The 24,023-nt window shown below is 37.2% G+C and overlaps 2 protein-coding genes across 2 annotated transcripts in view; both read right to left on the reverse strand.

Moving 5' to 3' along the window:
• Positions 1 to 518: 518 nt before the first annotated feature.
• Positions 519 to 21,971, reverse strand: Smco2 (single-pass membrane protein with coiled-coil domains 2). Its single transcript, XM_027934082.2, has 9 exons — positions 21,841 to 21,971; positions 18,718 to 18,817; positions 16,515 to 16,648; positions 15,784 to 15,933; positions 12,203 to 12,290; positions 9,433 to 9,489; positions 7,051 to 7,107; positions 5,545 to 5,720; positions 519 to 717 (listed from the first exon to the last, which is right to left on the reverse strand). Exons 1-9 carry the CDS (start codon positions 21,969 to 21,971, stop codon positions 519 to 521), a joined length of 1,092 nt encoding a protein of 363 aa, XP_027789883.2.
• The window catches only part of Bmal2 (basic helix-loop-helix ARNT like 2), a 117,861-nt gene continuing 115,739 nt past the window's right edge, over positions 21,902 to 24,023 (reverse strand). The window contains exon 16 of the mRNA XM_071610038.1: positions 21,902 to 21,980. Within this exon, the coding sequence (XP_071466139.1) occupies positions 21,976 to 21,980 (5 nt within the window). The 3' untranslated portion in view covers positions 21,902 to 21,975. The remainder of the gene's footprint in view (positions 21,981 to 24,023) is intronic.

The following is a 24,023-nucleotide window of genomic DNA, read 5'->3' on the forward strand; positions in this document are numbered from 1 at the left end:
ACTGAAAAGCCACCTATAAATATACTTACAGGAGAAAGATAGTTCCTTCAAGGCAAAATCAGGGTGTGGTCACCAAAAGAAGAAACAAATATTAAGGAGAAAAATCTATATCTATATCTATATCTACTATACTCCCAAAAGGGTCCCAATCCAATGAAGTAAAACTGGACACAGAGGGGAGGAATTCTGTGCTTTTCTTTTCTGAGACATCAGTGGTCAAAATGGGGATAATAATAGCTCAAGAGTGCTAGTACTTGACTGTCTCAGTTGACTGTCCCCATGTTGGGGAAAGGCAGGCAGGCTACTGGTTTCAGATGTTTTAAACAGTGTGTGCATTGATTCAAGAAGTCACCAGGAGTCATTAGGATAAAGATAAACTTTTCATATTCAAGTAATTATAATGAGCTTCAGAAAATACTGAAGAGTATTTTTAAAAAATAAGTCAACCCTCGTAATACAGGAACAGCCAGAATTTTATTGGGGAGAAAGTCAGTAGGGTAACAGTAGCTTCTGAATTTTTAGGAGGGTAACAAGTCTTCTACTTCCAAGTTCAAGAAAGGCCCGATCATCTCCCGAAGTTCCCACATTGTGCGGCGCCCAAGTATGCTAGGGAGCACTCTCTCAAAGATAAATGTAGCATCCACAAACAGGACGTAACATGAAATTCCAGTGAAGGTGAGGACATAAAACATGATGAAAATTCTCAGTGCACGTTTCCTAGGAGGAAAGAAAACATCTGTGTTAAAAAAAAAAAAAAAAAAAAAAAAAAAACACCTGAAGAGAATGCATTGATAGGACTCCTGGCTCCTTGGGGGCTGGGGATGTGGCTCAAGTGGTAGCATGCTAACCTAGCATGCGTGAGGCACTGGGTTCAATTCTCAGCACCACATAAAAGATATTGTGTCCACCTAAAACTAAAAAATAAATATTTAAAAAAAAATTGACCTTGGTTCACATCTGTAAAAGAAGGGGCTTGGAACAGATGAGTGCTCACAGCCCACACGGGGGTTGGCAATGGAATCTAATGTGGGACAGCCACAAGGCAACAAAACCCTGGATGTGTTGGGGCTCTTCTCACACTCCCACAGGTTGTCCCAGCTCTGCCTGTCCTGAGGTGTGGGATGCCTATTTGGGCACATGGAAAGACACTGGCAGTTAGATTTTCTTCCCATGTGTTTTAGTCAGTTTTTGCATCTCTATGACCAAAATACACAACAAGAACAACCTAGAGGAGAAGTTTATTTGGGGATCATAGTTTCAGAGGTCTCAGTCCATAGACAGCTGACCCCATTTCTCTGGGCTGGAGGTGAGACAGAACATCAGAGGAAAAGGACCAATGGAGGAAAGCTGCTTAGCTCATCGCGGGGTTGGGAAGCAGCGAGAGGAAGGGGCTGCTGGAGAAACAACCTTTCCAGAGCATGCCCCAGTGACCCACCTCCCCCAGCCTCAGTTACCACCAGTAAGTCTCTTCCAACTAGGATGAAGTGATTAGGTTACAGCTGTCACGATCCAATCACTTTTCCTCTGAATATTCCTGAGAATAGGAGCTTTGGGGGGATACCTTGTATCCAAACCATAAATATATCAGATATCACACAAAATATATCATGATGGTAGGTAGGAATGAAGCTCTGTCACCAGTTTTGTTCTGCCACAAGATTTTCCCTTATAAAGTAATCTAAGCTTTTTCAAATCCTTTTCTGGGCTGGACCCATGGTGTATTTTGCTCATTTGATTTTAAGTCCTTGTGTTGTTAATTTCTAATTGTACATGCAATCTATGACTAGGGCAGAAAAATCTAGAAAATCCAGAAAAACATAAAGAAGAAAAGAAATGTCACAGATAATCTAATTACCTAGAGATAAATACTGTAGGATTTATTTCGTAAGAGAAAATCTGGGGCACAGGTAAAGCCAGCTTTGGATCTATTTTGTGACCTAACTCGGTGGATTTTAGAAACCAGAGCCAAGTTTCTTAGTATTATACCCCCTGGCTACCTCGTAGCAGTTGCATAAGTAATTGATTTTACCTCACACATTTATTAAAGAACCAACATTTTAAAGATACTCTGTTAAGAAGGAGCTTTGTGTGCTGCTAACATGAAGTAGAGAGGTCCTGTCCTAAGGGCCCCTAAGTCTAGATTTATTCTTTCTTATGAAAAGGAAAAATACTCATTACCAAAACATATAGAGCTGGGATTGTGGATCAGTGGTAGAGCATTTTCCTAGTTATGTGTGAGGCACTGGGTTTGAATCTCAGCACCACATATAAATAAATTAATTAAACAAAGGTCCATCAACAACTAAAAAAATAAAATGTAAGAAACTCTATTCTTCCTAACTTCCCAAAATAGTCATCTTTGAAAACATGAAATTAGAATACTTTCTTTAAAAAACACTTTTTAAGTTTTTAAAAAGATGCAAATTTCTAAATTATAGATAACTTGGGAAACAGAGAAAAGAAGAAATTATAATCCCATAGCTTTAATATAAACAATTAAAAAAAATATTTCCTTCCTTTCTTCCCTTATTATTTCCTTTCTTTCTTTCTTTTTTTCCCCCCTTCTTTTTTTGGTGGTTCTAAGGATTGAACCCAGGGCCTTGTGCATGCTAGGAAAGCACTCTACCAACTGAGCTACAACCCCAGCCCCTCATTTATTATTTCTATTGTGCTTTAGGGTTTTGTTGTTTGTTTTTGTATTTTTTTGTTTTCCTTTTTTCCCCTTATTTTTCTCTTTGTATCATTCCAGGTTTTTTTCCCTCCCTACAGTGAATTCTCTAGGTATAGATGAACTCATTTTTGTTTTTTTTGACACTACTGAATCACTTGATTTTAATTTACAATAACTGAACTTTTAATTTAAAGGCTCTTCAATATTTTATTAAGCAAATATAAGTGTATATAATATCTATTTTAAAAGGGTCAAACATTTTTCTCTGGAAAACATCATAGCTATTAAATTAAAATAAGGTTTTTATAACATCCCCTTAGTGTTTTTAAAAATTTTATTCATTTAAAACTTATTTTTATGAGACTAAAAATATTCTTTTAACTTTTGAATACTATCTATTTATTTAATTTTCAAATCTTGTGGTACAAAAAATTTTCAGTCTTTTCCAAAGTGTTCATATTATTTGTGGTCATTACACAAGGGGTCAGTATAGAAAGAGAATCAAAGGATTGGAGGACAATACCAAGAAGAGGCCACATTCTGAAGCCAAAATAGCACAAAATGATACATAATGATTGAATATTTGCACAAGGTAAACCTCCTCAAAATTTAGCAGTACATAGATATGCTTTAATGGAACTAATATGCTTCTAGTTCTTTAACAAGAGAGTGGACAAAATCTTAATTAGGATGTAATGATTTGAGAAAAAGATGGCTAACTCAACTGGATCATAATCTTCCTATATAACAATGAAGTAATAACTGAGAGACATTTGCTTATTTACTTATTTATGTTTTTGAGAGGTACTTCATATCCCACGAAATCCACCCTTTAAAGTGTATGTGTCAGTGGCATTTAGTTTAGTAACAAGGGTGTACCACCAATGTCACTAATTCCAGGAAAATATCATCTTCCCCAAAAGAAAATCCATATTTACGAGCAGTCACTCTTTCTCTATTCTCTATTATAATGTGCTCTTATAACCAATGAGCTACTTGCTGTCTGTATGGATTTTCCTATTTTGAACTTTACATAAAAGGTATCATAAACATGTCTTTTTGTGTCTGGCTTCTTGTATTTAGCATGTTTTTTTGAGATCATTCATGTTGTATCAGTGCTTCATTCTTTTTTGTGTCTAATACATCATTGTGTGGATATACCACATTTTGTTTATCCATTCATCAGTTAATGAACATTTGGGTTGTTTCTATTTGGGGGCAGTTATGAATAATGCTGCCATAAACATTTATGTTCAGGTTTTTGTGTGGACATATGTCTGACTAGATCATATATACCGAGGAGTGAGGAGTAGAATTGCAGGGTCACATAGTAACACTGTTGAACATTTTTAGGAATTATCAAACTGTTTTCCAAAGTGGCTGTATCATTTTACAGTCTCACCAACAATGTATGAGGGTTCTGGTTTCTCCACATCTTCTTTAATGCTTTTGTGTGTGTGTGTGTGTGTGTGTGTGGTGTGTGTTGTTTTGTTTTGTTTTGTTGGTGCTAGGGATTGAACCCAGGGGTGCTCTACTACTGAGCTAAGTCCCCAGTCCTTTTTATTTATATTTTTTAAATTTTTAGACAGGGTGTTTTGCTGAATTGATGAGGGTCTTACTAAATTGTGGAGGATGGTCTGGACTTCTTAATCCTCCTGCCTCAGCCTCCCGAGTTGCTGGGATTACAAGCATGTACCACCACACCCAGCTGAGATGACTGTAGATCATCTTACTGGGTATATAGTAGCATCTCACTATGTTTCAATGTGGTTTTGATTTGCTTTTCCTTAATGACCAATGACATCAATCATCTTTTCATGTGCTTCATTGTGGTTTTTGACCAGTATGCTTATTGACCACACATCTATCTTCTTGGAGAAATGTCATATCTGAGTCCTTTGACTATTGTGAAAACTGGGTTATTTTTCTTTTGGACGTTAAAGAGATTCTTATAGATTCCAGATACTAAATCCTTAATTTTGAGAGTTCTGAAAAAGTTGATTCTGATAATTTTCTTCAGGTTTAAGGAAGAGAAAATTTTCTGAGTTTTTTTAAAAAATATTTATTTCTTTAGTTTTTAGGTGGACACAGTATCTTTATTTCACATTTATGTGGTGCTGAGAACCAAACCCAGTGCCTCACGCACGCTAGGCGAGCGCACTACTTGAGCCACATCCCCAGCCCTTTCTGAGGTTTTTGCTTCATCATTTTCACTGACTGTACTCCTCATTTATTTATTAATTTGACATTTGCTGAGAATTATAAGAATATTCCATATATGTCCCCAAATGAAGATAAGCTCCCTGCCTTTGTGTATCCCATTGAGTATTACAAGAAAAGAGATTTGCAACACCTGAAGTGCAGTAATAACAATAATAATAACAATAATCTTGGCTGTATAACAAGATTATGTGCAAGGTATAGGGTGCACACACTCTGACAACTCAATAACAAAAAGACAACTCAGCTTTTAAAAGGAAAGGACTTGAGAAAATAGAGTGTTAAAGCTTCTACATGGGTTAGTTGTTTGGAAATGAAGAATCAGAATTCTTTTCTTAGAGGAGAATATTGCTCAGAGTCTTTAGGATAAAAAGAAAAAGACCCAAAGAATCAGAATTCACCATATACAGGTCTCCAATACCACACAGGAGAAAGGCATTCTGTCCAGCAACCAAAGGTTTTCAAATCTGCTTAGTGAGAACGTTCCTTTGGTGGTGGAGGTTTATCACAGCTTGATTTAGATAATAGGTAGATAAATCTCATATATAGATAAACATATAGATATCATATATAGACAAATTTATCCCCCCCCCAAAAAAAAAAGAAAGAAAGAAAGAAAATTCAGCCCATAAGGGCCCCTCTTTCCAACTCACCATGCTGCAATGTGGGGAGGAGAGTTCTGTTCTAAAGGTGGTGGTGAGGCCTCAGGAAGCAGTGGATCTGTTTCTTCCACATTCATTTCTTCAGAATTGTAAGAATCTGTTTCCCTTTCTTGAATTTGGTACCTTCCCAACTTTGTATTCAGCAGAGTCATTTCCTTATAAAAGTTCTGGGGAAAAAAAAAAGAGAGAGAGAGAGAAATCAACTTTTTTTTTTTTAAATCATTCTAGCGGTCTCCTAGTCCTCACCCACCACACCCCAGCCCTGGGGCTCAAACCCAGGGCAGTGCACATGCTACGCAAGCAGTCTTCCACTGAGCTACATCCCCAGGCACTGTTTTGTTTTATTTTGAGACCAGATCTCACTAAGTTTCCCAGGAGGGACTAGAACTTGTGATACTTCTGCCTCACAACTTCCCAAGTAGGGAGACTTCAGGTGCCTGCATGATAAATCATGTGCATGTGACATGAGGAAATCATTGGTAAGGGCATACTCAATAAGAGGGGACTTACACATTCACAGTGTAAGGAAGCACCATAGTAGACAATTAAGTGAAACCCACATGCTAATCTGTTTTTTAAATATTTTTCTAATACACACACACACACACACATTATATATTATATATATATATATATTTAGTTGTTTATGGACCTTTATTTTATTTATTTTATTTTATATGTGGTGATGAGAATAGATCTCAGTGCCTCACACATGCTAGCCAAGTGCTCTACCACTGAGCTACAACCCATCCCCCCTGCATGCTAATCTTCGTTGGATTATTCAAGTAGGAAGATATCTGTGTACTGAATTAATCTAATTTGTTCATTTATGTAAATACATATGTAGTCATATTCATTGGGTGACTATTGCCAACTAGGCACTCTTCTAGGATACAGTAATAATAAAATACACAAGGAAGGTGCAATCAATTACATGTACATTTATAGGGGCTATGGAACAAATAACTAAATGCACACATACATTAGATACTATGGATTAGTATACACACTAAAGAGAAAACTAGGTAATGAAACAGAGAGTAGCTGAAGGTTTGGGGGCATCGACTGGAGATGTGGGATGAATAGGTACCTGTGAGAAGGAAGCAGGTTGATACATTCATTCATTCGTTCACATTTACCTGGATGTGTGAGACTATGGGGAAGGAATTCAAAGATGAAGTCATTTCCTGGCCAGGGAAGAATAAGAGAGGTCTGGAAGACGAAATGACATTTGAACTGAGAACACCCAGAATGGTAATTCGTGGACATGGAGAAAAGCTCCAGAGTAGAAGCAGCACAGGGGTATCAGCTCAAGAGTGCACCAAAACTGTGAGATGTTCTATTGGCCCGAAGCAGAAGGCCAGGAAGGGAGAAGGAGATAAGACTAAAGAGAGACTGCAGTGTGGTGTACCTGCAAGTTCTAAGGGAACAAATGACCTCTGGGTTAAGATAGAAATCTTGTGATTTATTTGAACTGGTCTATCTGTAAAATCTTACCTCTATTCTTTCAATGAGTTTCTCCTTTAATTCATGAGCTTCATTACAAGCATCTACCTGAAAGGATATCCATATTTCTGAGCAAAATGAAAATTATAATTTCTGGTTTATACAATAAAATCCCTCATTTCATTTGACACCACTTATAAAGTGTGGGTTGAAATTTACTCTTATTTGGTGAAATTGTTCCTCTTAGAGTAAATTCATGAATTGTTCATGAACCATGAATTGCAAACTGCCAAAAGATTAATCAATAGATTACCAAGATTATTTTCAGTACTTTGAAAGTATACATTTACACATTAGCCACTTGTTATAAATCATCTTTTTCTCTATGCAGTACTCCTTCCTTGCTCCTTAGGAAAAAACAAAACAAAACTTCTTCAGGACATTAGTATGTATCTGAGAAAATAAGAAAGGTTTTTTTTTGTGTGTGTGTGTGTGCTGGGGATTGAACCCAGGGCTTTGTGCACAAGAGGCAAGCACTTTACCAACTGAGCTATATCCCCAGCCCAGAAAGTGTTTATTAAAATATATATATATATATATATATATATATATATATATTTTTGGTACAGGGGGGGTTGAACTAAGGGGCACTTAACCACTGAGACACATCCCCAGCCCTTTTTTGTATTTTATTTAGAGACAAGTTCTCACTGAGTTTCTCAGCACCTCACTAAGTTGCTGAGGTTGGCTTTGAACTTGTGATCCTCCTGCCTTGGCCTCCTGTGCCACTGGCAATTCAGGCATGTGCCACAGTGCCTGGCAAAAAGTATTTCTTTTAAATACTTAAAAATTTATAATTTATGGCTGGGGATGTGGCTCAAGCGTTAGCGCGTTCGCCTGACATGCGTGCGGCCCGGGTTCGATCCTCAGCACCACATACAAAGATGTTGTGTCCGCCAAAAACTAAAAAAAAAAAAAAATAAATATTAAAAAAAAATTCTCTCTCTCTCTCTTAAAAAAATTTATAATTTATAACTATGAAGTCCTATTTTATTTAATTGAATATTCAGGCTCCTTGGTTTAGCAAAAGCTATTCATAAAAAAGTTATGGTTCCTGTTTTCTTCCCATGTTTCCAGTAAGTTATCAATGAGAGAACACAGATGGTTTTTGTCAGTAAGACAGGGAGCTGGGGTTGTGGCTCAGTGGTAGAGCACTTGCCTAGCATGTGTGAGGCACTGGGTTCGATCCTCAGCACCATATAAAAATAAATAAAATAAAGGTATTGTGTCCATATAAAGCTAAAAATCTTTAAAAAGAACAAGACAGGGGCCAAAACCAAACCATTCCCTTCTAAGACATGAATGCCAACTGCACATATGTCAGAATTTATGATGTTTTCACATGTGTTAAATTAATCATCCGATTATGGACTAGCAGGGTACCTTGAAAAGCAGAGTTACAGCAGGAAGAACAGTGTGCTGGATTCAAGAAAGATCAGTTTTAGAGATGGCAGTGTCCCTAGAAACTGATTCTTTTATTTATTTTTTTAGTTGTAGGTGGACGTAATATCTTTATTTTATCTTTATGTGGTGCTGAGGTTTGAACCCACTGCCTCATGTGTGTTAGCTAGGTGAGCGCTCTACCAGTGAGCCACAACCCCAGCCCTAGAAACTGATTCTTGAAGAAGCCCTTGTAAGAGTAAGGCAAGGCATGGATTTTCAAGGCACAGTTTCTAGTGGCAAACAGGGTGTATGCAGTCCCAGATATCCAACAAAATAAATTTGGTAAATTCAAACCTGCATAATAGCAGTGACTAAAAAAAAAAAAAGGTAAGAGGACACCTACAAGCATAGAAAACTATTGAAGAAAATTGTTATATGAAAAAGCAATTGCAAAATAGTGTGTATAATATGATCTCATTGAAATAACAATAATACACAAATATATGTACAAGAAAAATTCAGAATATCAGAATATAAATGTCCTAAGATGTCCTATTACATTTTAGAATATAAATGTCCTAAAATAAAATGTCCCTTTTGAGGGACTGGGATTATTTTTCATTTTTTAAAAAAATCTCAATTAGTCTCACAATTTTTAGTTGCTAAAATAAGTATGTATTACTTCTATTAGAAGAAAAGTGCATATACATGTTTATGTATAATATTAATATAAATGGGGAGCATGACAAAGACTGGTTCTTTTCATCTGGAAAAATGGGCAAGTGACTTCATCACTTCGTCTTTTTGAGTCATACTTTTCTTTTTTTGAAAGTGAGACTACAGACTACATGACAGTAAGTTCCCTTCTTGGTTTCAATTTCTGAGAGTATTTTCATTGAATTTTAGATTCCATTCCCTGAAATTCTCTAAATTTGAGATTTCTTGAAGAATTATTTACCTCCTTAAGTTGTAAAGCCATTTTATCATTACCTGGGTCAATTTGTTATTCATTTCTCTTAATTGCTTTCTAATTTCTATGATCTTCTCCTAGAAAACAAAAGCATATAAAGTAGAAGTTATAATGAATGATGTGTGGAAGTGAAACAAAACAAATTATTTTTAGGAGAAAGTACATGTGAGGTCAAAAAGTTTCAGACTGAATAAAAGCTGTTCCACCCCCAATGCCGTTCTGTGTATTAATCTACAAAACAGCATTAAATCAAGATATCGCTAGCTGCATCCTACATAAATGGCCATGGAGGTAGACACTGAGCGAGTTGGACACAAGTAATAGGAGTATTTATCTCCTCAAGCAGTTTTTACTCACCAGGAGCTTATTGCTACCCTGGAAAGTGAGTAGTCACCTCCATGTCGTACCAAGTTAATTTGTCACCAACCCCAAATTGATCATGTGATTTAATTACTCAGGAAGGAGTTATGCTACAATGATCACATTTTAATTGACGTTCTGGTTTACTGTTTACAACAAACATCTTATGCAGAACTTGTCAAAGATAACTAGGATAGAGTTCATCTCAGAATAAAAATCTAGATGTTTATTTGGGGATTTCAGAAAGCTTCGTGGACGTGAGGACTCAATGATCAGGTGATACCCAAAGGCCACCTCAAAAGGCCGTCCACAAATGCGATGGTCATCTTTACCCTAAGTACATGTATGAAGACACGAAGGATGTGAGTCTACTTTGTGTACAACCAGAGATATGAAAAATCGTGCTCTATGTGTGTAATATGCATTGTCATGCATCCTATTGTCATATATAATGAATTAAAATTTTAAAAATTTTTAAAAATAAATAATTTTTTTAAAAAAGGCAGTCCACAGTTTAAAGGTCTTTTAAATAAACCCATCTTTGTTTCTGTTTTTCATTTTTTCCAGAAATAATTTTACTAAATTATTCTTTCACATTTTTCTTACTCCATTTTATCATGAGGAATAAATAAGCCAATACTTGTGATATTATTTTAATTTTATTAACTTCCTTACTTTCCTCACCAGAGGAAATTCCATCAGCCCGTACACTTGACAACAGAGATTGGGTCATTTTTTTTAAAAAAAACATATTTATTGAGGTACAATTTATGTACAGTAAACTCACCTTTCAAGATCATACAGTTCCTAAATTTTGATGCTTGTATACTGTCACATAGTCATCACTGCCACCAGGATTACAGACTGTTTTCTTCATTTCTTTTCATTTCTTTGTGCCCTTTGTCAATCCCCTCCTCCCTTTCTCCACTCAACCCCTAACCACTAACCTATTTTCTCTTCCTATGGTTTTTGCAGAGTGTTACCTAAATAGAGTCATACGCCCATAGCCTTCTGAGTCTGGGGTCCTTCACTTAGCCTAAGGCATCAGAGTCCACTCATGTTTTGGGTGAATAAGATGTTTGTTCCTTTTTATTGCACAGTGGTATTTCACCACACAGAACCCACAGTTTATCCACATACCCACTGGTGGATACTGGGACTGTTTCTTGTTTTTAAGCACAGGCCTGGTTTTGTTTAGTTTTGTTTTTAATGTGTATACAAAGTTTCATATTTCCAGTACAGACAATTTCCAGGCATAGGTATGATGTCTGCCCTTTTCCTATTATCCCAAACTCCTCCTTTGTTCAAAAACAAAACAAAACAAAAAACTCACTTTTATTTAACTTTGCTCCTCCATCTTTCTCCCCAGTCTTTAGATATTTGTCCTTCCTAATCTCTGCTTCCTGATGAAAACCACATTCCTATAATACATTCAGCTGACTTTTGGGAAAAATGTCGAAGGAGACTGTCCGCTTCTTTTTTCCAGAGTTTGCAATTTCCAAAGCCCAAAATAGTGCATGTGTGTGGGTGGGTGGGTGGGGAGCTGTTTTCTTTTTAACTAGTGCAAAATAAGATTATGACTGAGAATATTAGACTATATTATGTTTAAAACTAATTTTTTCTTCTCTAGGTAAGAAATCTGTGCTGGTCTGGAGGTGACTTTTAATATGTGAGGAATCTAAAAAAACATTACCTTCCTACAATACATAAAGTAAATTTTACTTCTTCCAAAATCCACTTTAAATTCTAGAGCTTGAACAAAGCAGAGGTTGGCAATTTCAATAAAAAGAAGAGATAAATACAGATTTTTTTTTTTTTTAGAAAAAAAGTGAAAATTTTCATTTTGGACTTCTCTTTAAAGGCCTGGCTTACAGTAGAGTGGAAGAATTACCAGTTAGAATTCTGAAGTCTTATTCATGCTCAAAATTGATCACTACCTTTCAGCTTCATATCCTGTCTCTTTTAAAAATAGAAAATAAACACTTTCTCTAAAAAGAGTTTCTATGAAATGCAAGGAGACAAAGCAATCGGAAAACTGAAGATTGTGAAAACCACTCAAGAACTCATCAAGCACTTATATTCTAAAGATGCAATTCTCGAGGAATATTTATTTCCTGAGTGGTTTCTCTGTGCTGTTAGGTGGTGGGATACCAATATTAAGGAAAGAACTTCCCTTAAGGTACTTATACGTACCTTAAGATGACACCAAATAGAGATTTATCGTCTCTGTCTTACCTAGTTTGAAGGTAGAATGGGAAGTCTAGGCTTCTTGAGGAATGAGAGAAGTGGTGCTACCCAGGAGGCGCTCAGAACTGACCATGAGAGAGCACCCCTCTTTGTGACAGAGAGGCATCTTACTTCTTGTTATGGCCTGTGAAATGATAGAAGGGGTAGGGGGAAACGGCAGAAGCTCCCAAGCCTCCAGCTTACCTCAATGTTTGCCTCCTTGTCAGGGTCAAGGCCCCGGTCCCCCGGATTTTCAGTTTGGCCTTCCAGGGACATCACCTCATTTAATAAGCTGCAAATAGATTAAGGGATGAACTAAGTCCTGTGAATTAAGAAAAGCCACTCAATAGAATCGATACTTTTGATCTTTCAAAAATGAAGTGCTGTTCCTATATAGATACTTGGGTAATGATTGTATTGGAATGAGAAGTTATAAATTAAATTAAATTCAAGAAAGAATGTCATCTATTGAAGGACAATGTCATCTAGATAATATGAAAGAGCTGTGAGGCCTAATAGAATGAAGACCTACTGCTGCTCCAAAGACATGGTTAAGGGTATGAAAAGTCAAGCCACAAATTAGGAAGGAAAATTTTTGCAAATCACATCCTGAATATCTGGACTTTTATCTAGAATATATTAAGAACCTTCACAACTCAATAATAAATAAACCAACAACCCACATTTTTAAATGGGCAAAAGATGCAAACAGACAGTTCATCCAAGATGATATATATATATATATATATATATATATATATATATATATATATATGGCAAGTAAGTATAAGAAAAGACTTAACATCATTAGTTATTAGCTAAATGAAAATTGAGGACAATAAGATACCACTAGAATCTATTAGAATAATTATAGTAAAACAAGAAAAGAAAGAAAGAAGAAGGATCCTAACAATGCCGAGAGCTGGTAAGGATTCAGAGCAGCTAGAACTCTTAATACACGGCTGAAGCCATGCAAAGTGGTATAGCCATTTGAAACTATTTGGCAGTTTCTTAAAAATATAAATGTACACCATTTGACCCAACTATCCTACTCCTTGGTTTATACCCAAAGGACTTAAAATCATCATACTACAGTGGCACAGCTACATCAATGTTCATAGCAGTTCAATTCAAATAGCTAAGCTATGGAACTAACCTAGGTGTCCTTCAATAGATGAATGGATAAAGAAACAGTGGTATAAAATGTTGAATGTTTTCTTTGATATAAGAAGGCTGATTCATAGTGGGATAGGGAGCAGGAGCATGGGAGGAATAGATGAACTCTATCTAGATAGGGCAGAGGGGTTGGAGGGGAAGGGAGGAGACATGGGGTAATTAATGATGGTGGAATGTGATGATCATTACTATCCAAAGTACATGTATGAAGACATGAATTGGTGTGAATATACTATGTATACGCCAGAGATATGAAAAATTGTGCTCTATATATGTAATAAGAATTGTAATGCATTCTGCTGTCATATATAAATAAAAAATTTACATGAAAAAAAGAAACAGTGGTATATATACTCAATGGAATATTATTCAGCCATAAAGAAGAATGAAATAATGGCATTTGCTGGCAAGTGAAAGGAACTGGAGAATGTCATGCTAAGTGAAATAAGCCAATTCCAAAAAACCAAAGTCAGAATGTTCTCTCTGACATGCAGATGCTAACACATAATAAGGGAGGGGGAGGGAAGAATAAAAGTTCATTGGATTAGACAGAGGGGAATGAAGGAAAGGGATGGGGGATGGGAATAGGAAAGAGAGTAGAATGAATCAGACATAATTTTCCTATGTTCATATATGAATACATGACAAGTGACACTCCACATCAAGTACAACCACAAGAATGGGATCCTAATTAGAAAAAGTTATATTCCATGTATGTATTATATATACTCTACTGTCACGTATATCTAAAAATAAAAAAATATATATGTAAAGAAAATCCCTTGTTTGAGTGACTCCCCCCTCTTCCACTCACAATACTCCAAAATAAAAGCCATTCTGTCAGAAAAAAAAATTAAATGTACACTTACTATACAACCCTATATAACCCAGCATTCTCATTCCTTGTTGTTTATGCAAGAAAAAGAAAAATGTGTGCTCACACATAAACCTATATATGAATGTTTATGTTATTTTTATACATATTTGCCCCAAATCCTAAAAGTTCTTTGATTGCTAAATGAATAAATGGTGTTAGATGTATGTAAAAGAATACTATTCAGCAGTTAAAAGGAGGAAACTGCTGATACACACAGCAACATAGGTGAATGTCAAGTGCGCTCTACTAAATGGAAGAAGGCAGGCTCAAAAGGCTTCATGTGCTGAGATGCCATCATACAACATTCCAGAAAGGGTAAAACGATGGGGACAGATAGATCTGTGGTCACCAGCAGCTTGGCCTGGGGACAGTGGTGGACTTCAGGACGGCATGAAGGATTTCGTGGAGCAATGAAAGTGTCCCACATCTTCACTCCGTTGGCTCCACCACTATACACATTTTTCAAAACCTACAGGACCATACACTAAAAGACATAGTTAACTGTATGTGAATTATACCTTCCTTTTAAAAATGGGAAAAAAACTTGATATATGTGATTTGAATTAATAAAACCACAGAGCCCTTTTAAAAGATAATATTATTAATGCTTCAGTAGAGGAAAAGGACCCTTTAGGATAGGATGGTCAGAAGGCTTCTGTGAAGGAATCTTTTGCTGAAAAGCTAACCCCTGAAAGGTAGGAGAACAGCGAGAAAGGTAGCCCTGCAGTAGGAAGGGTTTGGAGCATAGTAGGTAAGTTCAGAAGGCCACAGGTACGCATTTCTTTTCTTTTTAAAATTTTTTTAATTATACATGGGCACAATGTCTTTATTTTGTTTATTTATTTTTAGGTGGTGCTGAGGATCGAACCCAGGGTCTCACACATGTGAGGCGAGCGCTCTACAGGTACGCATTTCTAACAGTGATTTCCATTTATTAATCATTTGTTATGGACCAGGTCCTATGTTAAGATCTTTACATATGGAATTGTATTGAGTCCCTACAGTATGCCAGTGAGGTGTCCTTTAGTTCCTCTGCATAGAAGAGGAGAGCCACAGCTTTAAAAAGGTTCGTGATTTAGCCAAGAAATGTCAGTCAGGATTCAAACTCAGGTCCCTCTGACTCCAGAACCCATTCTATTTATTCTAGTGGTTAAATGAATAACAATTATTATGATGATTTTTTTTTCCTTTGGTGCTAGGGTGTTCCACCACCGAGCTATACCTCCAAACCTTTTTGTTTTTTTCTTGTTTTAAAACAGGGTGTCATTAACTTGCCCAGGTTAAACTTGAACTGGTGATCCTCCTGCCTCAGGCTCCTGAGTCACTGGGATTACAGGCATGTGCCACCATGCTCAGCAATAACAATTACCTTTTCTTTTTCTTCACCTTAAAATGTCCCACTGAAATCCAGAGGCACATTACCAAATATGCTTCACATTTTTTTTTCCCCTAAGCATGTCCTGTCAACAATACTGAATAACCTTCAAAGGTACTGAAGACCTGAACACATTACTGTGGTAACTAACTCAGCCTTAAAGAAAGTGTGTGAGAGAACACAGAGCAAAGATGCAGATAACTTCAATTTCCGCTCTAAGATTTTGTGGCATTGATTACAGATCACTGGACTTTATACTTCTTATCCTAAAAATTTCATCCCTTTAAATCCAGAACATCTTAGGTTTTGGAAGCTATAAAACATTCCACTATTTTTTGACCGACTTCAGTATCCTACCTTTTCACTGTTCTTTCCGTTGTATTTATCTTTTGTATAATGTTGTTGATTTTCTCCATCCAGTCAATGTGATCGGCTCCAATGTCTTTCACTTGCAGACCCATCTTTGCATTCCAGTAGTTCAGCCTGAGAAATATCCTCTGTGGACTCCTGCAGAAATGTTAGAACCATTGGTAGGTAAGCAAGTGGGAACGGCTGACATAGCCCCAAACTCCCTTCTTTCGAATGACAAATGGGTCTGTTTATTCATTTCTTATCATCAAAATGGAACAGGTGGGCACTTAGGACTCAAGAAGTTTGGGCCTTTATCTGATATCCATTTTAACAGGTCTTTAAAAGGCTGGATAAAACAAAGCATATTTCGTATTTATTGACAAAACGTGGATGTAGTTTTAATTTCCTTCCATGGGGCAAATGCTAAATTTTGGTATCAGGATAATGGTTGCATCTTGTTGAGGAAGAAGTATACAATGGAGAAAGGGTCTACAAGGGCTTCACATATATTTGTCATGATAATGAGAATGATTTCCATATCTAGAAAGTTATATGAGAGGGTTGAGGTAGGTATTAATTTCAAGCTTCAAGGATAAGTTTGCAAAGAGACGAGTGATTTGTGGTTCAAGACATGTATGGAATTTAAATCCATTAGGTTTTCCCTCAATACTTTGCTAAATTTCATCCTTCCTGCCCCCCAGTCATTAAGCACTTTTTCTGCAGGTGCCAAGGCTTACAGCTCAGGGATCTTGTTCTCTGGAAACAGCATCGATGTGGACACTTGAGGTACTTCATGAACAAGATCTGGTTTTTGCTCATCCTGTTCTTTCTGAAGGTCCTGGCCCTGTTCAGCTTTCGGCTCCAACATATCCTGATCAAGATGACGAAGGAAGCAAAGCAGAACAAATGGGTTATCACAAGAAGTAGAGGTTCCTCTAGCTCCACCCAACATCCCTTCTCTGAGAGCAAACACAGCCCTCTGAGGCCTGCACCTTCAGTTTATGAAAGGCTGGGGCAGAGACACGTACTTCAGAGCTCTTGCTGGGTACAGTGGCTCATGCTTGTAATCCCAGTGATTCAGGAGGCTGAGGCAGGAGGATAACAAGTTCAAGGCCAGCCTCAACCATTTAGTGGGGTCCTGTCTCAAAGTAAACAATAAAAAGAACAGGGGATGTAGCTCTGGGGTATTGTGCTCTGGGTTCAATCCCCAGTACAAAACAACAACAAACCAGAGTTCCTTTGAGCGTTGATGAGTACTAGAATTCCACCTGACCATTGGACTCTAAAACTCTACTCAAATAAGATGACTCTCCAGATCTATTCAAATTTATTTTAATGGAAAAGAGAAGGTGTTAGGAATTGTCCCATATATCAAGAGAGTCTAAAGAGATATAGCAATTGAATGCATTGCATAGATCTTGCTTGGATGTTGGTTTAAAAAATACAGCCCTAAATTGTGCCCTAAATTTCGGGCACAACTGCAGAAATTAGAATAGTGAGAGAATTGAGGATACAGGAATAAATTATAGAATTATTGTTAATCTTCCTAGATGTGATGACAGTATTTCAGATATGTAAAAGAAAGTCTATTTTTAGGGATGCTTTCTGAAGTAAACAGGGATGAAGTGTTATGTTGTCTCTGACCTACTTTTTAAATGGTTCAGAAAATTCCATCTATTTATATATACATAAATACTAAGCAAATGTGGTGAAAGTTAACATTTTTAAAGGGTTTTAAAGGGTAGGTGTGGAATGTGGTGGATCACTGTGTAATTCTTTTAAGCTCTCTTTTGACTTAATTTTTTTTCATATCAAAGAGTTTGGGGTAACAGCCTACTCTGAGTTTGAGCCACAAAATTTCTTTCTTTCTTTCTTATTTGCCTTGTTCTAGAAAAACATTCAAGGCATTTTCTGGCACATCAGTTCTATACATACAAAGATTAACGATAGATTGTCTTTGAACATGTTGTTTTTCTTTTCTTTTTTTTTAAAGAAACTATTGAGAAATATTTCTCTGACCTGTGAAGATGTTTGACCTGAAATTCCTGAATTTCAGCATAACTATTTTTAAACTGGAAAGAGAAAAATTTGGAGTAGGGAGAACAGATCAATTTCTTATTGAAATATCTGCATAAACTACTGGCCAGGTCAGGAAGGGTAACTCCCACCCACATAACTCTACAAATCACTGTCAAGTGAATTATTTCTTTTCATTCTCATGATAGATTTGAGGTGAATAAAGGCACTTGAAATCCTCTAGGCCATTCATATTAATGACTCATCCAAGTTCACATAATGCAGCAAGTTAGGTGGTAGCCCCCAAAGACATATCTGTGTCCTCATACTAGGACCCAGTGAATATTACCTGGTTTGGAAAAAGAGTCTTTGCACCTGTAATTAAGTTAAAGATCTTGAGTAAAGACCATCTTGGGTTACCTGGATGGATCCTAAATCCAATGACAAATATCTCAATGAGAGACAGAAGAGGAAAAGCATAGCGTCAGGGGAGAAGGCCTTGTAGGGTGGAGGCAGGGACTAGAGGTATGAGCTGCAAGTCAGTTAAGACCTAAAGCCACCAGAAGGAGGAAGAAGATGGATTCTCCCTGAGAGATTAAATCGAGGGTATAGCGATGAAGCCTATTGAAAGACAATCTGCAACCCAGAGTGGTTTTTCATGTAGCAATCTTCTCTAAGGTGAAAAATGTTAGTTATTTCATAAATCACCGAGGGCAAAAATAACACATAATTCACTTTTTTTTTCCCACGGGAACACTAGCAATTACCTCATGTTTTAACAACAGACTACAGTGGCAATAAGGCCACACCCTGCCTCCCTTCTGGTTTCAAGCTCTGAAGTCTTGTCCCTATTGGGTGGAAATCCTCATTCTTACCACATTGAGATAGGAGATGTGTCTTGCTTACCCATTTTTTGGTGTCCACTTTGTGAAGGAAGTCAGTTTGAGGAGTTTCAGAGCAAACTTTGTCTTTATTGTCCGATCCGTCCAAGCTCTGGTCCATTTTGGTCATTTCCCTTAGCAAACTGTAAGCCACACAATGGAAACAAGGCTGTTACTATGTCACGGGCCAGAGCTCAGGCCTGCCCTCCCTGTTTCTAAAGGAGGACCCTGGGATCTTCCCAGCCCCAAGGGGCACCTGCTGGTCAGGTTCTGAGTTCATTCTGTGTGAATAATGCCACACAGGCCGTCTCACACAAAAAAGAGAAATAGAGGGGCTGGATAAATATTTATTGGCTGAGTCAATCAATTATTTGTCAATGAGATCTCAAAGTCATTGCAGCTGTGTGTATATGCATGTATAAATGTGTGTTCAAAATAAACAAGTAGAGTTAAAAAACAAAATAATGGGGAGAGGGGAGTAAGTTTATGATGTCCTCTTGACCTTCGTACCCCCACTCGTCTCCTGACAATGTTTATGTTTCTCCCTTATTATTCTTCCACAGACAGTCCATGATAAATAAGCAGATGTGGTTGTTTATCTAAGTGTGTGTGTGTGTGTGTGTGTGTATGTGCGCCTTTTAAATCAGAAGTGGGAGGATATTTATATACTGTTTCTGTGCCTTCAATTTCTTTATGATTATTATTTTTTCCCAAGAGCATGGTGTGATGGTGTGTGTGTGTGTGTGTGTGTGTGTGTGTGTGTGTGTTCTATTGTATTGGACATTCATTTATTTATTTTTATGTGGTGCCTCGCATGTGCTAGAGGAGTATTCTACACAGCCACATTTTTAAAATTATTTTTTTATTTTTACTTTCTATTTTTGATCTTTAGCAGTTTTAATGGTACATTATAATTATATGTAATAGTGGGATTTATCATGCCATATTTGTACATACACGTAACATAATGTGATCAGCCTCATTCCCCACTATCTTCCCTTTCCTTCCCCCCTTTGCTTGCTTACTGATTTTCCTTCTATTATTATTATCAATATTTTTTGTACATTATAATTATATAATAAGTTGTATTCATTATGGCATATTCATCCACAGACCTAGCATCATTTGGTAGATTTTGTTCCTCTGCAATTCCTGTGCCCTCCTTTCATCCCTCCCTTTCAATCCCCTTCCTCTAAAAGGGAGACCAATACAGTAAATCTCTTTTTTAACAAACTCCCTTGGAGTCTATTTTATATTAGTATATACAAAACTGCTTTATTTATGAAATGACTATCTGGTAAGACCATATGATAAATTTCTTCATATATATATATATATATATATATATATATAAAATTGGAGATAGACACAATATTTTTGTGTGATGCTGAGGATTGAATTCAGTGCTTCACACATATGAGGTAATTGCTCTACTACTGAACTATGACCTCAGCCCCTGTATGATGAGTTTCTACTCAGTTCTTTATTAACGGATGTGTAGTTTGTTTCCTAGCATTTGCTACTAAAAACAATGCTATAGTGAATACCTTACATATCTGTATGTTATATATATGTACATCTATTGGAAATCCCTGAAAAGTTGACTTGCTAGGTCAATAGTTTTATACATTCCAAATTTTGATAGATTTTACCAAATCATGTTTTTATAAGGTGGAATTAATGTACATTTCCAGAAAAATGATGACAGTGACTATTTTCCCACTCTTTTTCTAGAACCATATCTTTGCCAGCCTGGTATATTTAAATGGGTACCTCATTTTAATCTTTTTTTTTTTTTTAAAGAGTGAAGTTGAGCGTCTTTGTTTGTATGTATACAACTCAGCTATATTTCCTTTCCTGGAACAATCATGTTGATATCATTTGTCCATTTCCTCTTGAACTGTTGATGTTTTGCTAAAATGCACATATGTACACACACACACACACACACACACACACACTTTTCAATGAATCATAATACATTTGTGATGTAGGAAGGGGTTCTGGAATCTATGTATATTTCTTCAGCCTGAATAAATATTGCTTACATGAATAAATACTTCTCTAAGTTTCCAGATGTACAAGCTACTATTTTCAATAAATTATAAATGCATTTAAAAACATCTTTGGTGGGGCTGGGGCTGTAGCTCAGTGGCAGAGCGCTTGCCTAGCATGTGTGAAGCACTGCTTAATCCTCAGCACCACATAAAAATACATTAATAAACAAATATGTTGTGTGTCCCTCTACGACTACAAAAATGTTTTTTTTAAAAAATCTCTTATCATAATAGGTTTTCTGATATGTGAGGAATTCTGGAAAATCTTTCATTTTAAAAAAGTTTTCCAAGGCTGAGGTTATGGCTCAGTGGTAGAGCGCTTGCCTAGCATGTGTGAGGTATTGGGTTTGATTCTCAGCACCTCATAAAAATAAATTAATAAAATAAAGGTCCATCAACATCTAAAAGAATACAAACTAAAAAAAAAAGTTTTCTTACTGGATGGGGATAGGGGTGTATTGAACACCTGTAATCCCAGCTACTTAAGAGGCTGAGGCAGGAAGAGGAGCATAAGTTCTAGGCCAGTCTCAGCAACTTAGTGAGATCTTACTTCAAAATAAAAAATAAAAAGGGTTGGGGATGTAGTTCAGTGGTAGAGAGCTCCTGGGTCCAATTCCCAGTATCAAACCAACAAGAGAGAGAGAGAGAGAGAGAGAGAGGGTTTCCTAATCAAAAATGTTGTTAATCATTAGCCTATATGTACATACTTTTATTGTATGCTAATATGTGTGTATATGTACATACATACCCACACTTATATAATATTTGTACTAGCTCTAATCTGGAAAGTATTTAAAATGGCTTACGTCTTTAGCAAGTGAAGATAATGAGGCCCTGAAACTAACAATTTTCCCAAATCAAGATCAGAGTCTTGACAGTTTCTACTTGGTGGTGTCTTCCTAGTTCATGATCACAGGCCTCCTCAGTGTGTCCTTAGGCCTCCTTCAATAAATATTCATGAGATTAAAATTAGGTGAATTGTAGGAAGAACATCCACCCAGACCCTGAACTTGAAAAAGCTCACGATCTCATCATTTTCATCCCACTGGCCTGAGGACGCCTCCAGACACTTACGCAGAAGCAGCTGCTGCAGGCGCAGCCCCACTTACTTCATTGCACCTTCAGTCACACCGAGATTTTGGAGAAAGCCATTGTTTTTTTCAGTCAACGGTTGTTCCTTCCCAGCTGTCTTTGTCTGCAGAGATGTCCCATCATTTAGACTTGGGGGTGTGAGCTCCATTCCTTCAGACTGCAGGGACAGGGACAAAAGAGTAATTTTATGCCAGATGGCAACTCCATCATCTCCTTTGACACCTAGCTGATTCCTCCTCAGGGAGATAACCAAGGTCCTTGACCTTCCACGCTGGCCATCATTGTAAAGGACCTGAAACTGGCTCTGAGGTTTCTCCGCCCATATAAATGAGAGTAGGTGGTATGTATGTCTCCCCAAGGACACACCCATGTCTGAGGCTGGGAGATGTATTTTGAATCCCCAAATGGGAATACTATAGAGGAATATATAACAGCCAGCTGAAGGGATGGAAATCTCCATTTAAAAACAATTTCTTTGGTTGTAGATGGACTCAATACTTTTATTTATTTTTTTATGTGGTGCTGAGGATTGAACCTGGTGCCTCATACGTGGTAGGCAAGCGCACTACCACTGAGCTACAACCCCAGCCCAGGAATCTCCATTTTTATAGCCTGTTTCTGATGATATAATAATATGCTCATCGCAAAAAACAGAAGAGATGAAAGATGAAAATAAAATTACTGCTACTCCAGAGATAACCAAAGATAACTCCAGATTGCCCAATTTAACCTTTGCTAGTATTTTGGTACATTATCTTTGTTTCTAAATTTGACATTTGTTTTATTCTTTTCCCACTATTAACAACCAGATCTTTTCTTATTGTTTATAATATAAATAATATAGTAATGAGGCGGGTGCAATGATGTACTCCTGTAGTCCCAGTGGCTCTGGAGTCTGAAGCAGGAAGATCACAAGTTCAAAATCAGCCTCAGCAACTTAGCGAGGCCCTAAGCAACTCAGCAAGACCCTGTCTTTAAATAAAATATAAAAAAGGCCTGAGGATCTGGCTTCGTGGTTAAGCATCCCTGAGTTCAATCCCTGTTACAAAAAAACACAAAAACAAAAAAACTTTAAAATCTATATATATGTTTATAGGCTACAAACTATAAACTTAGGATACTTGCTTAGAAGTGGAATTGCTGCCTCACATTGTACAAAGTACAGGTTTTTAAGGATTTAGGAAAACAGATTGCTATCTAAAAGGTTTAACCAATATACTGTGCCACCATAATTTGTTCAAAAATTAGAATACTAGGGCTGGGGATATAGCTCAGTTGGTAGAGTGCTTGCCTCGCATGCATAAGGCCCTGGATTCAATCCCCAGCACCACACACACACACACACACAAAAATAGAATACTCTACAAAAAATAAAATTTCCTTATTTCATCAACTCTCTGAAATCTTAAGGGCTTCCTCCGGAGTGATGTAAAAACCTAGATCTCTATTTGGACACCCCACAAATTCTATCTCACATTTCAATAACAATAGAATCCTGATGGCTCATGTCTCCGCACCCCCCCCCACCCCCCCCCACCCCCCCACCCCCACCCCCCCCCGCCCCAAGACATCACAGTGCTCTCCACATATTTTCTCACTCCCTTCCTAAACCACCACCACCAGGAAGGTATGATCCTCATTTTATGTACACATTAACTAAGGCTCTGGGAGATAATTTATTTGGATGGTTACACAGCAAAGCCAGAACTCATCTTCCATGTCCTCAGAGCTACTTGTAAGGGATTTCCCCTAGGACTACCTCCAAAAATGATACAGACCAGGACTCTCCAATAGCACTTTCTGTGATAATAGAACTGTCCTCCAGGGTGTTCAATACAATAGCCACTAGCCACGTATTTCTACTGAGCTCTTGAAATGTGGCTAATGCAACTGAGGAATTAATTTTGTAACCACATGTATCTAGTGACTATTATATTGCACAACTCAGAATTTTCTGGAGTAGGCAAAGCAAAACATGGCCTGCAGGCCACATCCAGCCTGCCACCTGTTTCTGTAAATAATTTTACTGAAACAGGATCATACTCATTCCTGGACATGTTGTTTATGACTGCACTTGCACTGCAGTGACAGAGTTAGAGGGTTGCAACAGAGGCCATTTGGCATACAGAGGCCCAAATATTTACTGTCTTGTGCTTGACAGAAATAATTTGCCAACTCCAGTTCTACACTATCACCTTCT

The sequence above is a fragment of the Marmota flaviventris genome, chromosome 3 (assembly GCF_047511675.1).
Source record: "Marmota flaviventris isolate mMarFla1 chromosome 3, mMarFla1.hap1, whole genome shotgun sequence".
Taxonomy (NCBI): Eukaryota; Metazoa; Chordata; class Mammalia; order Rodentia; family Sciuridae; genus Marmota; species Marmota flaviventris.

Coding starts and splice junctions, on each gene's coding strand:
- Smco2 (XM_027934082.2), bottom strand. CDS start 21,971: ATGGAGCTCACACCCCCAAGTCTAAATGATGGGACATCTCTGCAGACA. Junction 15,934..16,514: donor GAGAACAAGATCCCTGAGCT/GTAAGCCTTGGC, acceptor ACATTTCTGCAG/GAGTCCACAGAGGATATTTC. Junction 718..5,544: donor CCTCCCCACATTGCAGCATG/GTGAGTTGGAAA, acceptor CTTTCCTCCTAG/GAAACGTGCACTGAGAATTT.